The 12,828-nt window shown below is 38.7% G+C and overlaps 1 protein-coding gene and 1 non-coding gene across 2 annotated transcripts; one reads left to right on the plus strand and one right to left on the minus strand.

Annotated features, from left to right (window-relative positions):
- Positions 1 to 976: 976 nt before the first annotated feature.
- On the minus strand, positions 977 to 1,083 carry LOC148212238 (small nucleolar RNA R71). The gene has a single exon (XR_015790009.1). It is a non-coding gene; the product is annotated as a small nucleolar RNA R71 (small nucleolar RNA).
- Positions 1,084 to 11,633: 10,550 nt separating this feature from the next.
- Positions 11,634 to 12,560, plus strand: LOC148212239 (uncharacterized). The gene has a single exon (XM_088122156.1). It carries the CDS (start codon positions 11,634 to 11,636, stop codon positions 12,558 to 12,560), a length of 927 nt encoding a protein of 308 aa, XP_087978282.1.
- Positions 12,561 to 12,828: the final 268 nt, after the last annotated feature.

The raw sequence follows: 12,828 nt of genomic DNA on the forward strand, positions 1-12,828 counted from the left end.
TAGATCTAGCTTGCCAAGGTGTGGGTAGCCTAAATCGAGCTTCGAACGAGCGTGGGTCGCCGCCACGTCCAAAACACCGCTGTAACTGCCGCTGTTCCGCTGCTGTACGCTGTTCGCCGTGCGCCGCCGCGAGGAGGAGTCGCGCCGCCGCTGGAGCACCGGGAGTCGCCGGCCGCCGCGATTCGAACGCTGCCACGGGAAGATTGCGCCGCTGCTGCTCAACCCGCGCGCAGAACCGCCGCCGTCGCACCACGCCGGAGGAAGGAGCCTCGCGCCACCGCTCGGAACCACTGGATCTGCTGCTTCACGCCGTCGATCGCCGCCTCTCGCCGCTCGTGGATCTGCCGCCGTCGATCACCGCCTCTCGCCGCTCGTGGACCTGCCGCCGCCGAGTGCCGCTGTCCATGGAGCGATACGCCGCTGCCGCCGTCGGGGTTGCCGGAAAACGGGAATGGATCGGGAGATGGAGAAGAACGAAATAGGGAAAACGGCTAGGGTTGAAGGGAAAGAAGAAGAAAGAAAAGGAGCTTGGGGCTAGGGTTTTCTTTTCCTTTTGTTTTGTTTTAAAACTCATTTACCCCAATGGAGGCCCAACGCGTTCAGGCCCAAGAGGAAAGAAGTCCATCTCCCTTAAAACAAGACCCACCACACCGAGTCGGTAATTATTAATTTAAGTTGGAGTTTAGAGCCCGATAGTAAGGGTAACTTTAGTTAACGATCCATAAATTTAATTAACAATCAATTTAAAATTACTGAAAAAATCTCCCGATCCGGGACTAACTAACCTGAGGGACTCGGGGCGTTACGTTTAAAATGCAAGAGGTGTCTAAGGAATCATTGAGATTGAAGCTGTTTCCTTACTTATCGATAGATGGAGCTAAAATTGATTGAATTCTCTGCCAGCTGAGTCTATCACATCTTGGAATGAGCTCGCTGAAAAGTTCTCAATGAAGTATTTTCCCCAAGTAAGACCGCTAAGTATAGGGGAGAAATCAATAATTTTCAATAGAGGTCAGGAGAATCTGTGAGTGAATCTTGGGAGAGGTTAAAAGAGCTACTAAGAAGGTGTCCACATCATGGCTTGCTTTGGTGCATTCAGATTGAAACTTTCTATAATGGGCTTAATGATGTCATCTGTGAGGTTGCTGGATTGATACTGGTGCTACTAGGCACGTTTGTGAGAACAAATCATTGTTCACCACTTATGAGAAGCTAGATGACAGTGATAAACTATACATGGAAATGCTTCAACAACCTTAGTGGAAGGTAGAGGAAAACTGCTGCTGAAATGGACTTCTGGAAAGATACTTACCCTCACTATGAGAAGCTATGGACTCAGACACCAAAGGTTGGTGAATTGATACTGGTGCTACTAGGCACGCTGTGGGAACAAATCATTGTTCACCACTTATGAGAAGCTAGACGGCAGTGATAAACTTTACATGGAAAATGCTTCTACAACTTCAGTGGAAGGCAGAGGAAAAGTCCTGCTGAAATGGACTTCTGGAAAGATACTTACTCTCACTGATGTGTGGCATGTGCTAGAGATTCGAAAGAATCTTGTGTCAGAAACCATACTTAATAAAAATGGGTTCAAACTTTTATTTGAGCTGGATAAGTTTATTCTGACTAAGAGGGGTATGTATGTGGGAAACGACTATCTGAATGATACCATGTTTAAATTGAATGTACTAGCACATGTGCCCAAGAATAATAATAATAATAACAACTCTTCCACTTATATTGTTCAGTTGTGTGATGTATAACATTCTAGGTTAGAGCATATTAATTATCATTCTTTACAAAGAACGGTAAGTTTAAGACTATTGCCTAACTTTAACATTGATAATAGACATAAATGTGAAGTTTGTGTTGAATCAAAGTTTTCCAGAAAGTCATTTTCATCTGGGGAAAGAAGTAATGAGTTACTTGATTTAACCCATAGTGATGTATGTGATTTGAAAAGTACTCCGACAACAGATGGTAAGAGATACTTTGTCACATTCATTGATGATTGTAGTAAATATTGCTATGTATATTTATTGCATAGTAAAGATGAGACCTTAGATGTTTTCAAAAAATATAAGTTAGAAGTTGAAAATCAACTTGAGAGGAAAATAAAGGTGCTTATGTAACGCCCCGAGTTTTCGAGTTATTTTTATTTTAAGATTTAAATCGTGCATTTTGATTTTTCTTTCAGCTGTTAATTAAATTATTTGATGTGTAATTCGGAGTTCTAATTTTGGTTAAATTATAATTAAGTTTAATTTCATTGGATTAAGATAAATTAAGTTTCGAACTTTGAGGGAGATTTTTAATTAAGTCTTAAATCCAAGATTTTGGGAAATTTAATTTTTAATTTTTAGATTTTATTCTTGCGTCTTAGAGTTAAGTTAATGATTTTATGTTGGGTTGTTGTGGATCCTATTTTTAATTACTAAAGTGTTTTCTTTGGGGTTTTGTTTTGGGCATTCTTTTCAAATTGATAATTTGGGCTTTTTAGTTTAAACAAAAATTAACGATGTTGGAATAAAAGAAAATAAATTAAAGGAAGATCTTTTAAAACAAAACAAACCCTAAAAAAATTAAATAAATAAAAATTAGATCTCTTCCTCCTCCTTCTTCGTTGTAGCCGTCCCCCCCCCCCCCGATTTCTTCTTATTCCTCCTCACCATTTGAGAGGCTCCCACCCCCCAACCATCCCTCACTATCAGCAACTCGTGCAGCATCAGTCGTCATCTACGCTTCTCACGGTGGCTACCAGGCACACAGCGGGTGGTGCGTTTTCCTTCGACGACGGCTCGAGAAGAGAAGCAGCTCCGACATCGGTTTGAAGTAGCCTACGGCGGTGCATCATCACGAACCAGCTTATATCCGGTCACAGCGGCAACGTCTTCACGATTCTGGTGTCTCGACGGCAGCGACACTCAAGATCTCCAACGAACCATGGTGACGATCCTCCATCCATGACCGCACCTGCAACGACTCATCTCCTATGGCAGCAGCAGCAACCCGACGACGTGTTTCCCCACGAAGAGCACACTAATAGCTTGATTTGCGATCCCGATAGCACAAAATCACGTTGATCTCTTCGTTCCGACGACGTTAGACACTGACCCACCCTAGTACGAAGCCGATTTACGTTACCCACACCTTTTTGAGCTAGATCTAAGTTACCCACACCTAAATGAAATTGATTTTGTCGTAACAAGCCCTTTGAATCCTCTTACAGTTGATTTCGAAATCTGGAATATTTAATTAACTTGTTGTTTTTATATTTTTAATGCTTGGGTGTGGGATCGACGCAAGAATTAGGAGCTTAGTTTTGGGTAAGTAGCACCAAGGGGCGAGTTTTGTGCGTTATTGTGTGTTATTGCAATGGTTTCATGCTGAACTTTATTATGCTCATGTGTCTCATGTATTTAATAGTGTTTGGCATGGTTTGTGAATTGCTAGTTGATATTGTTGGATTGCATCCTGTTATTTTTTTTATACGTTATGAAAATGTCTTGCATCGTGACTGTTGGGTATGACTGGAAAGTTTATGATTGGTATGGTTGGAAGTGATTAATCTTGGGTGGTTGAAGGCATGTTTTGAGATCAGCATGTGTTAGTTTTATGTTATATAGTCTTATGTTTGCTTAGTTGGAAGCTGTTGGGTTAGTTCGTAGTTTTGTGCGATGAAAGGCATGTTGAAAAACTTTGTTGTGACTAATTGTTCAAATGGCTTGTTGATGCTCTGGAGAGGTTGTTGTGATATGTTGAAGAATGGAAATAGTAACGGTTCGAAGTCATTGCTGTGGGTAACTTAGGAATTATGTGACAGTAGAGGACCATAATTCGAATTCGTGGTCTATCGTATAGTGAAAAGTGGATAGATGAGTTTCATGGCCTCGGGGACAAATGGTTGAGGCTGTTACGTCACTACTGGGTGTCGAGGCTCCGAGTGCAAAAGGCCTGGGGTCGATAGGCCAGTCTTGGTAAAGATGAGTGTCAAGGCACTGGGTACAAAAGGTCGTGGGTCGGCACGATGAGTCTATCTGATGATTAGTATTGGGTCTTGATGTGGTGGCGGTCCAGGACCAATACGTCTAGTAGACGTCGAGGCCTTAGGTACAAAAGGTCAAGGGTCGATGCACAGTTTGAGGCTTTGGGTATAAAGGTCAAAGTCGAACGTCAAGCCTCTATAGAGGAGTGTCATGGCCTTGGGTACAAAAGGTCAAGGGTCGACACGATTTGAAGAGTTAGACTTGGAGGACTAACATAGTTTGATGGGTTGAAGTAGCATGAAGGAGCTAGGTGGGCCTTGTGGCCGAAGTTACCTAAGTCTTGATATTTTGGATGCTTGTGTGTGGTATTGATTAATTGTTATGACCTATCGATGCATGATTTCTAGTTATCGCATTTTGATGATTGATGTGATTTAGGATATGCTGTTTTGTGTATAGTTAGTGAGGGCTACTAGCGACCTTGTGGGCGGGGTTACTTTGATTGCATGTGTGGATTAATGAGTTTTATGATTTCTTGATGCATGGATGCCAGTTTAATACTTTGTAATGAATGTCGTGTGCTTAACATTTTGTTTGTGTGTAGTTCGAGATGGCTACTTACGGAGTATTTTCAATACTCACCCCTCTCCGAAATTATTGTTTTCAGGTGGAGATCAGGTTCATGGTGATGGTGATGGTGCGGGGGAGATTAGAGAAGAAAGTCCATACCTAGCTTCCGTTTAGTTTTAACTTGTCTAAAGTAGGTGGTTAGGAGTTCTCGATGGATTAGTGTATGTCTTACGTTTTGAGCATTCACTTGTGTAAAGTTCAGGGAGTTAGTAGAATGTTTTAGATGACTTTTCTTTTAAGTTTGGACTCCTGTAAGATTATGTCATTGGTTTCATTGAGAAGCTTAGGGAATATATGATTAATGCTATTGGATTTACTAACTTGGAAAGATTGAAGCATGGATTAATCGTTTTGGTTTTGGAATAGTGGTGGTTTTTCTTTACTTAGTTGATTCATTATTATCTTGTAGGATTATGGTTGTGTTAAGTAGGTTGTTTGTCTATCGTTATTTACTTGTTTGGGCTCTGCTTGACTTAAACAGGAAAGTTAGGTGTTGTTTGTCCACGAAGGACAAGTTGTTTAGTCCATTTGATAAGTAAAGTGTTCATAGGTTTAACTTGAGCAAATGAAAAGCTGAAATTTCTAGGTTTGTTTAGTTGCCTTTATGCCTTGGGAGGAAGTTTTAGTAATGTTCCCGTGTAATTTATCAAAAATTCAGGGGTATTACAACTTAGATCAGATAGAGGTGGTGAATATGAATCATTATCACTTTCTGAATTTTGTGAGGTTAATGGTATAATTCATCAAACTACGGCACCTTATACACCACAACCAAATGGTGTAGTTGAAAGAAAGAACCAAACATTAAAGGGCATGGTTAATTGCATGTTAAATAGTTCACGTTTACCCCATAATTTGTGGGAGGGAAGTTTTGATTACAGCAAATTTTATCTTAAATAAAATTCCACGTAAGAAGACTAATAAGTCACCTTATGCAGTGTGGAAAAAGAAGTTGCTCTCATATAAAATACTAAAAGGACAGTTGATTGTGTCTTTATAGGCTATGCTATGCATAGAGCTGCTTATAGATTATTGGTGATTAAATCAGAAATACCTGATATTAATCATAATACTATCATGGAATACATTGAAGCTAAATTCTTTGAGGATATATTTCCTTTTAAAGAAGAAAGACCGAAAGTTAATGGTACCAAAATGAATCATGAGGCTAGCTCTTCGAAAGGTCAAAACGATCTAGAAATCGAGATCGAACCTAAAAGAAGCAAAAGAGCTAAGAAAGAGTTTGTTGTAAAGGGACTTGAAAATAAGGTTTGTAACTTGTCAAGTCTCTTTATGGGTTGAAACAAGCACCCAGACAATGGCATGAGAAGTTTGATCACACTATGTTATCTAATGGATTTAAGATAAATGAGTCTGACAAATGTGTCTATGTTAAATCAATAGATAAAGATTGTGTCATTGTTTGTTTATATGTGGATGATATGTTGATAATGGCCACAACTAGAAGTGTCATTGATTTCACCAAAAGGATGTTGAATTTCAGCTTTGAAATGAAAGACCATGGTCTTGCTGATGTTATCATTGGAATCAAAATAACGAGAAATCCAAGTGGATATATACTTTCTCAATCACATTACGTAGAGAAAGTGTTGACAAAATTTGGTCGTTTTGAAAGTAAACTGGTAGTCACTCCATTTGATCCAAATTGTAAGTTGAGGAAGAATAATGGTGAAGGTGTATCTCCTTTAGAATACTCTAGAGTAGTTGGTATTTTAATGTACATAATGAATTTTTCAAGACCTGATATTGCTTATTTAGTAGGAAGATTGATAAGATACACTAGCAATCCCGGACATAACCATTACAATGCGTTAGTTAGAGTTTTAAAGTACTTGTAGTACGCTTTAGACTATGGATTGCATTATACAAAATATACATCTGTACTGGAAAGATTTAGTGATGCTAATTGGATCTCTGATAGCATTGAGACTAAGTCAAGCAGTGGGTATATATTTACCTTAGGTGGAGCTGTCGTGTCATGAAAACCTTCAAAACATACGTGTATAGCATGATCTACTATGAAATCCAAGTTTATAGCTCTTGATAAGGTTGGAGAAGAAGAATAATGGCTTCAAAATTTTCTTGAAGATATTCCAATATGGCCAAAGCCTGTAAGCGTCATATTTATTTATTGTGACAGCTTAGCAACCTGAATGAGAGCTAAGAACAATGTCTACAATGGGAAGTCATGACATATAAGAAGCAAGCATAATTCTATCAGGCAGCTTGTTCACTAATGGAATAATTTCCATTGATTATGTGAAATCAAAAGACAATATTGTAGATCCTTTGACAATGGGATCGTCGAGAGAACGTGTTGCATATACATCGCGGGAAATGAGATTAAAGCCTATGAAATGAAGTACATGGTGGTAACCAAACCTAGTTGACAGGAGATCCCAAGATCTAGGTTTAATAGGCAAAGTAGTTGGATAATTCATAGTTGACACACTAAGAAACTTAAAGTGTCTTCCCATTTCTATGATGTTATGTAATGTGTGGGATCTATTAATGTTAAGGTCATATTGATATCTTGATTACAGGAGGAGTAGTGGCAGAATAAACTTAATGAATATCACCTATGTGAGAGTAGAATTCGGTCGATTCTATGAGAACTTTTTAAATGACTTATGTTCTTTAAAGCTCTCATGAATTAAAGATCTTGTCCAGGAAAAAAATTGACACAACCGTATAGAACTCAAAGATACAAGATAAGTTATGTGTGATATTTGTTGTCTCAATTTCTCACGAGAACGATAGTTTCAGAGTTTGTCCTACTATTTCTTCGATAAATTCAATAGATATTCTGTAACACCCTAGTGTTTAGACTTGTGCGACCAGTCAACTTTCGAGGACGAAAGTTTTTTTTAAGGTGGGTAGTCTGTAACGTCCCGCGTTCTCTGGCTACTTTACTTTAAGACTTAATTTGTCCCTTAGGATTTTTTTCCTCTAAGTTGATAATTTAATTTTTGATTTTCTTTTATTTGAAGTTCTAAACTTGGGTAAATTATATTTAGGTTTAATCTCGCAGGATTAGCTTAAGTTATGTTTTCGAGCTTTTGATTAGATTTTTAATTAAATCTTAAATCCAAGGTTTTTGGAAATGTAATTTTATTTCTCTTTGGTTTTAACTCTTGGGTTGGAGAGGTTAAGTTAACTATTTTGTGGGTTGTTCTGAGTTTTAGTTGGGTTACTAAAGTTTAATTTTTGGTTTCCTTTAGAAGGTTATTGGGCTTTCTAATTTTTCAAAACTAAACAAGTGAAAAAGAAAGGGTTTGATAAAAAAATAAAAATAAATAAATAAAAGAAAACAAACAAAACCCTAACATCTCTTTCCTCCCTTCCCCTTATTCTCCTTCCTCCCTTTATTGGTCCAGCCGTCGCCCCTCCTTTTCGACTTCCTCCTCCAGTGCGGCAACTTCTCCGGTGACCACGCTCCAGCAGCGACATCGACGGCGAGCAGACCCACGGCGATTCCTGGCAGCGCTTCTTCTTGGTAGCTGCAGTCGACACAACCCAGCGACGACAACAACTGGCAGCGGTTCACGAGCAATGGCGACGTTTTTTTTAACTTCAGTGGAGGTGCGGTGTGTTCTGCAGCGGCGCGACTTCGAAACTCACTTCGGCAGTCGTGGACGGCAGTAGACTCGCTTGACCGGTACAGCGCGCAGCTGTTCGAAAAACCTCTAGTGGCGGTGGCGATTTGGGTGTTCTCCGGTGGCTCAGAAGTGCGCGTGATCTGTTCTCCGGTAGGATCTGTAGCAGAAACGGTGCGGCGCATCTTGTAGCAACTGGAATTTTGGTCCGGCGATGATTTGTCGTGGGTTCGTGAAGATTCCTTCATTCCAATAACGTTTGACGCTTACCCACACCGAAACGAAGCTTGATTTGAGTTACCCACCCCCTCCGGCACTGTTTTGACGTTGACCCACTCTTATTCGAACCCAAATCGGCATTACCCATTGCTTTTTGGCATCAGACCAGCAAGCGCGAAGCATTTCGAACTTGGATTTAGAAGTCCGAACCTCATTGGCGTCGACCCACTCCTAGCCCAAGAGGTTTTAGTGTGAGTTAGTAGGTAAAGATTCACCAAAACCTAGTTTCGAAGCAAATTAAGTGTTTTTGAGTTGGTTTCTAACACAAGTTTGGTTGCTTTGATTTAGGGAATCCTTCGGCGAGATTTAGTAGCGTGTTAGGACCCGTGTTGTAAGTAGTTCTTACTTGGGGGATGTTTGTTGTTCGAATATGTATGAATTGTTTGATGCTTTCGATGTGTTTATTATTTATTAATATGTAAGTTGATTGTGTCTTGTGAATATTGGCTAATGATTTTAAGTAGTTTGAATGAAATCATGTTGGTTCTGGTTGTTTATAACTGATTTGCTTGCGTTGTTGGATTTGATGCTTAGTGGTATTTATGAAAGCATTATGGATCATGAATGATTTTATCATTCTATGGTTGTGTTCATAAAAAGCATACTGAAATAATGTGGGAGAAATCTGTTGTGTTGCCCATGCATGTTGGAAATGTCATTTCATTTTTAGCTTACTGTTGTTGGTCCTGGAAGCATGCTGGTTTATTGTGAGTTAAGTGTTGCATGGGTCGTGGCCTAGAAAGTATGTAGTAGGACTCTGGTGAGAGTTGGTCCTTAATGAAGCAAATGGGTTATGTTGTGTTCTGATTACTATGAAATTTTTAGAGTGTTGGATGCGTTTAGGGATATATGTCGACTACGTCTCTTTTGTGAATTTTCTGCACTGTGGTGTGTAAAGCATGCTGAGTGTTGAGAGAAGGATGTCATCATGATGTTGGATGGCCATGTCTGGATGATAGTGATATAGGTTTTGCGTATGGTGCATGTTCCATTGTTGTGAGATAATTTCTGCATGGGTTATGGTTGAAAAACATGTAGGTCTCTGATGAGAGTTATAGGATGTAATAAAGTAAATGGAGAATTAACAGTGCCGAAAAGGCTGGCACGTCACTAGTTGGGTAACGAGGCGATAGGTGCAAAGGTCGGGAATCGATACCCCAACTTGGTAGAGATAAGTGTCGAGGCTCCAGGTACAAAGGGTCGGGGGTCGACACGGTGATTCTAAATTGTTGAATTAGTATTGGGTCTTGATGTGGTGGCGGTCAAGGACTAATATGTTGAGTAGTCGTCGATACCTTGGGGATAAATGTCAAGGGTCGATGCACAGTTCAAGGCCTTGGAGATAAATGGAAAGGTCGAACGCCAAGCCTCTGTAGATGAGTGTCGGGCTTTGGGGATAAATGGCAAGGGCCGATACGATTTGAGGAGTTAGACTTGGAGGGTAACATAATGTGTCTGGTTAGAAGTTGCTTGGAGGCCAAGGGCCAATACGTTGAGTAGTCGTCGATACCTTGGGGATTAATGTCAAGGGTCGATGCACAGTTTGCAGCCTTGGGGATAAATGGCAAGTGTTAGCTTTATGGCTTCAATCAAACCAAATATTTTGATGATCACAAACAAAGTATAAACTAATAATTTGAGTGTTTCAAAGTGTCTATAGTGTAGAGCTCGAAAAGACAAAACAAATGCCTGTCAAATCAATCAAATCAGAGTTTAAACGAAGAAGTTATGGTCAAAACAAGTTAGGAGAAAAATTCTACGTGGCGGGTGACGTGGACAAGTGGACAAATCCTACATGGTGGGTGACATGGACAAGCGGACCGCTTAGAAGTTGACATGTGGCATCAAGAGGACATACTTATGCTGACGTGACATCCAACAATCAAACAAATGAGAAGATGACTTGTGGCGCTTTCAATCTCCACAAATCCATTTCCACCAATTTCTCTTAATCTCCTCAATCACTCCCAATCTAAATGATTTCTCAATCTCCACCAATTTCTTTTAATCACCATAATTATGTTTTCATTTCATTTCCTTACCTCACATCTTAATCTATACCATTCATCCTTCGTTGCCCTAAATCGAATGGCCAAAATTCATCCTAGAAACTCTCTTTAAAGCCACCAAATTCCATCATTCTACACACCAACTATCAAAGCAAAATCATTTGTTTTCAAATTCTCCTCTCAACTTTTGCAAAATCTTCATTCTCTCCTACACATAACTTGCTCATTTTTTTGTGAGAGATTCATTAGAGTGTGGCTTTTTAGCCATTGCTTTGGTGCAAAATTTGTGTAATCCACTTTGTTTTTGAATTTTATATTTTCAAAATGGGTTTTGTATTAACGTGTGGGTACACCTTGGGTTGTGAGAAAACTAAATTGGTTAGATCCTGAACCAGTAAAAAGGATTTTGGGTTTCTCTTTAGCCTAGGACAAAAAGAGGGTCGATCGGTTTGGTTCTCACCCGTTAAGAGAGCCACTGCAGTAAAATACCAAAGAAGGAGTCTTGGGGAGTGGAGTAGGAATTTCCGAACCACTATAAAAATTCTCGGTGTCACCACTCTCTTCTCTTCTCTCTTTTAAACTCAGTATTTATCTACTTTGAATCTTGGTAGATTGCATATAGGTTTACTTAAATATTTTGTTAAATGTTTCCTCTTCTTGTTAATCTTCTTTTATTGATTGCATAATTGTTCATTACATTAAATTTATTTTTAATTTTCAAAAAGTGGTAAGCAACCCTATTCACCCCTCTCTAGTGTTGCCATTCGATCCTACAATTGGTATCAGAGCAGGTAGCTCATTTTTTTTAAAAGGTTCCATTTTTGAAAATTCCATCTTTTTCTAATACTATTTATTATTTTTTTCCGGAAATTTCTTTATTATTGAAGAATAGTTTAAATTGAGTTTTTGAGCCGATATTACTAGAAATTAATTTTCCTCAAAAAAATTGATTTTTAAAAACTATTTTCTTTCTTCACTCTTGGAAATTTATTTTGTCTAGAATAAATCTTTGAAATTATTTTGAAATTTAATATCTTTGAAAGTTAACCTTTCTTAATTCTAAATTTATTTTCTTTGAAACTTTTCTTAAAACTTAATTGTTTGAGCTTATGACAAACATTGGAGTTAATGGATTTAGTGAGGGTCATTCTACCACTAGACCACCTCTTTTTGATGGAAATAATTATACTTGGTGGAAAACTAGGATGAGAATTTATTTGATTTCAATTGATTATAACTTGTCGAAAATTGTTTCTAAAGGTCCTTTTATTCATATTAAGAAAGTTGAGAATGTAGATGTACCTAAAAATGAAATTCAGTTTAATGATGATGATAAAAGAAAAATATCGATTAATGCTAAAGCCATGAATTGTTTGTTTTGTGCTTTATGTGCTGATGAATTTAATCGAGTATCTGCACGTAACTCTGCTAAAGAAATATGGGATATGCTTGAAGTAACTCATGAAGGAACAAATCAAGTAAAAGAGTCAAAAATTAGCATGCTTGTTCATAATTATGAATTGTTTAAAATGGATGCTAAAGAGTCTATTACTGAGATGTTTACTAGATTTACGAATATTGTTAATGCTTTGAATGGTTTAGGAAAGGAATATACTACAGCTGAGAACATGAGGAAGATTCTAAGATCTCTACCAAAAAGTTGGGAACCCAAAGTGACAACAATTCAAGAAGCGAAGGATCTCTCAAAACTTCCATTGGAGGAGATCATTGGATCTCTCATGACGCATGAGATAATCATGAAAGGTAATATGGAAGAGGACGTCAAAAAGAAGAAAACCTTGGCATTAAAGTCTACGTCTTTCCAAGGGGCTTCTGAAAGTGAGGAAGAACTAAACGAGGAAGAACTTGCCTACTTATCCAAGAGGTTCAAGAAGCATTTCAAGAAGAGGCACTTTCCAAAGAAAACCAACAGTCAAGATGCTAAAGGAGAAAAGAGCACTAGAGACGTCATCATCTGCTACGAGTGCAAAAAGGCTGGACATGTAAGATCTGAATGCCCTCTACTACGTAAATAATCTTCAAGGAGAAACAAGAAGGCTATGAAAGCTACTTGGGATGAAAGTGATGAAGGAAGTGATTCTGAAAGTGGAGATGAAGTAGCTAATCTTTGTTTCATGGCTTTTGGAGATGAAGATGACGACGACGAGGTATGTTTTGAAAATCCTTCTTTTGACGAGCTTATGGATGCTTACAACGAGATTAAAGAAGAATTTGAAAAATTAGGTAGCAAATATTTAGCTCTTAAAAAGAAGAATACTAAGCTAGCTCATGAGAACCACGATT

Source organism: Momordica charantia (assembly GCF_013281855.1).
Source record: "Momordica charantia cultivar OHB3-1 chromosome 3 unlocalized genomic scaffold, Mcharantia_2.0 BLBB01000003.1, whole genome shotgun sequence".
NCBI lineage: Eukaryota > Viridiplantae > Streptophyta > Magnoliopsida > Cucurbitales > Cucurbitaceae > Momordica > Momordica charantia.

Coding starts and splice junctions, on each gene's coding strand:
- LOC148212239 (XM_088122156.1), top strand. CDS start 11,634: ATGACAAACATTGGAGTTAATGGATTTAGTGAGGGTCATTCTACCACT.